At 37.8% G+C, this 3,564-nt stretch overlaps 1 protein-coding gene across 1 annotated transcript; it reads right to left on the bottom strand.

The window, feature by feature from the left end:
* Positions 1-1,172: 1,172 nt before the first annotated feature.
* Positions 1,173-1,802, bottom strand: LOC106297846. Its single transcript, XM_013734001.1, has one exon. It carries the CDS (start codon positions 1,800-1,802, stop codon positions 1,173-1,175), a length of 630 nt encoding a protein of 209 aa, XP_013589455.1.
* Positions 1,803-3,564: the final 1,762 nt, after the last annotated feature.

Raw genomic sequence — 3,564 nt, 5'->3', positions numbered from 1 at the left:
CTCGTTGGTATTCTTCCGTAAGCAATCTCGTGTTCGGATCCAAATGAGGTCGATCGATCCAAGAACGAAAATAATTTGAAGAAGACATATTTTTTTATGAATCAAATTCGTGTGTAAATAGAGTAAGAGGAAGGATTAAGATATGGAGTGAATGAAGAGGAGTGCTTGTATTTATAGTTGAAATCCTGCCGACAGACCGAGGAAATTCCGACGCAATTCCGACGGAAACAGCTAGTTCATCGGAATTTCCTCGGAATTTTTAAAATCCCCCAACGGCTCTCTAACGGCTATAATATATCTTCGGAATTCATCGGTTTTTTCCGAGGAATACGTTTTTCCTCGGTATTCCATAAGAATATTCCGACGGATTAGTATTTCCTCGGAATTCCGTCGGTATATTCCGAGGAAACCAAATTTTGTGTTTCCTCGGAATTTCCTCGGAAATTCTTCGGGATATTACGAGGATTTCATTTTTCGTCGGAATGTCCGTCAGAATACCGCTGTTTTCTTGTAGTGCGATACACACGCGGGCAAACGCAAACTCACGTTTCTATATTCTACGCAAAAAATATCACAACTATTTAGAGCGAGGAATGGATGCTGTTGGATTTCCATAATGACTGTTTCACGTATTTTATTTTATAATGGAAAAAAGATGAAGCTATTCTTTACGTAATTGATGGTAGCATGGAAGCCCTGGTCTTGTGACTTATTCGCGAGGCACACCATGTACTAATTTAAAATTTCAAGGCATTTAATATTTTATGTCAACTATATATTCGCTCAAGAAAACTACACAAGTTATTTATTTTCGAAAAAATAAGAACTTAAGTCTTCCCCCTAGACCATAACTAATGGATGTTCTTAGAGGTGGGGTTCTTACCGTAATTTAAGAACCGAATCTTAACTTTAACAAAGAAAAATGTTAAGAACCGGTTCTTAAAAACTTCACCTCTAAAAACCTCCATTAACCATGCTCTTAACAACTCGGGAAAAACCTGCTGATTACACACATGTTATTTATTTTTTATTTTTTTTTTATGAAATTTCAAATTTATTGATCAAACTAGGTAAAAGAATTACATTTACAAAGAATCAGATTATGAAGAATATAATGAAAGTAAAAAAGAATAGGGTGACCTATAGAAAAACTCCCAAAGACCCCCATCTGCCTAAGCCGTGAGCTCGAACCATCTCTGTAACAGTCCAGCATATCGATGCTGCGGACCATACTTCAGCGACACTATCCTATTTCTCATCGATCGATCAATGGCCTTATGCATTCGGTTCGTCGATACCCAGTTGCCCTGATGCCGCCTTGAGTTTCTCTCTCTCCATATGTGGTAAATGACTGTTTGGAAGATCATCTTGAGTAGGATGGAGTCAAGTCTATTTTCCCTTTTGCGTTTGATCGCATTGAGTGTGATATACCAGTCAGGGTTGGTCCTGCGTCCAAAGAACCCTCTCCCTAGACCTTCCCAGACAGTGAAGGAGTAGGGACAAGCAAAGAAGAGATGGTCTTTTGTCTCATCCCTTTCTCCACAAAGTCCACACCCCTGCGTAATACCCCAGCTCCTCATCCTGTCTCCGGTAGAAAGCCGGTTTTGGACTGCTAACCAAGTGATAAAAGCGTACCGAGGTGTGCTTTGCGTGAACCATACAGCCTCAGACCAGTCTACCTTAGGCTTTTTGTGCCTAATCTGCTCCCAAGTACTTGCTGTCGAGAAACTGTCTTGAAACTCGTCCTCTCCTTGCTTCCACAGAACCAGATCATCTCCCATGTCTTCATCAGGAACCGGCATTGCGAGTATCTGATTGTATAGTGTTTGGAACCTCCTGCTGCGCTTATTCCTCAAACTCCAGCCCTCACTGGAGACCGCATCACACACCAGTGCTCTCCGAGGTAGGCCCAAATATGTTGTGCCTATGGCTCCCACACAGGTTGTTTATAACAATTCATATATATCTTTAACACCAGAGAAAAATTGTATATATTTATATCAAGTTTCATAAACTAGCTAAACTTTATTCCACACTAAGATGTTCGTATGAATTTTCTTTTAATTCCAATGGTTTATTACTTCATTCTTTAAACCTTTTTTTTTTCCTTTTTTAGATTTTTAAAGAAATTTTGTATCGAATTTCATTTTCATTAATGAACATTTACTTTTAGCAACAAAAAAAACAAAATTTATCATATTCGTATGAGAATATACCATAAGTATGTGTCCTATATTTACTGGTTTTATATTATTCGACTTTATGTTATCTGTATATTATATTTTTGTTATAAACCAAGTGGTAATCGACCCATATCAGGCCCAAAACCGTCCGGCCCATCAGCTATCCATCCGGCCAATTCGCTAATGACTTAGGCGAAAGAGAGTTTACATTTATCTATACTTGATGTTTATCATTTTCCATATATATTTAGGATAAGTACTATTTCTATTCCTATTAGGAATATGATTTCCTTTTCTCTTATGACGGTCTAAATAAGACGGTCTAATACTTGTATAAATATAGACATCTGGTCATGAGTAATAATAAGCTTTCACAGCATCTCTTTTATAACACGTTATCAGCACGATAGCCTCTAACCCTAAGCCCCCACGAAATTCCTTAAACTCAGCTGAATATTACAAAATCCTAATTCCGGCGGAACTTCAAAGAGATCGTTCTCCCAAACCGTGAGGACCCAGACGACGAGCAATATATCAAATTGAAGCCCTCGCCGAGATGAATCAGACGCTGTAAACTGCTTGTCGATCCGATCACTGACGCGCCGTCATGCTCTGCTACAGTACGCATCGCCGATTTGCTTTGGAACCCTAATCGTTTTCCTAACCCAAATCCGAGCACTCTCTCTCTTGAAGTTAGCTCTTTCTAGACGTGATCAAGTAAACTAGACGTTCTCCTTCTTCCCTGTTCGAGATCCGACCAAGCAAGCAGCCCATCCGCGACCCGACTCGAAGAACGATCAGCTCGTGGCCTCCTTCTCCCTTTGGTGGTCCAAATCTACACTCCATAAGTTTCTAAAGGTAAAACTCGAAACTTAAAAGAATCTACACTGAATTTGGTTGATTGATAAAGAATTAAACCATTAAAATTTGAAGAACCATAATCGAGGATAATAGAAACCCTAACATATGGAACTAAGTTTTGGTTAGATTGTTTTCATGTTAAGTTGATAGATCAATGGCTGTTAGGGTTGCTAGAACATTGATTGATCAGTAAGGGCATTAAAACCCTAAATCTAAATTATATGATATGTTTTCCTTTATGATAATTTGAAAATCTGAAATATCAAAAATCTAAATTGATCCGACTGTTTTGATTGATTGATTTTGATGTATCTGAGGTTTAGGTTGCTAGATTTAAACCTTGAACTATCTTTGATGATTGTTTGAGTAAATAGAACTGTTTAGAATCGAATTTGATCTTAAAATTGTTAAATTGCTGAAAACCCTAATTTTCCTTTTTGCATAAATCGATTGATAAACAAGTTTATATATTGTGATTAATTATTTGAATATCGAATGAACTGATTAGGAAAATTGCTAG

The sequence above is a fragment of the Brassica oleracea genome, chromosome C6, assembly GCF_000695525.1.
Source record: "Brassica oleracea var. oleracea cultivar TO1000 chromosome C6, BOL, whole genome shotgun sequence".
Taxonomy (NCBI): Eukaryota; Viridiplantae; Streptophyta; class Magnoliopsida; order Brassicales; family Brassicaceae; genus Brassica; species Brassica oleracea.
Note: the sequence above shows the minus strand (reverse complement) of the source record. Positions and strands in the feature narration are given on the sequence as shown.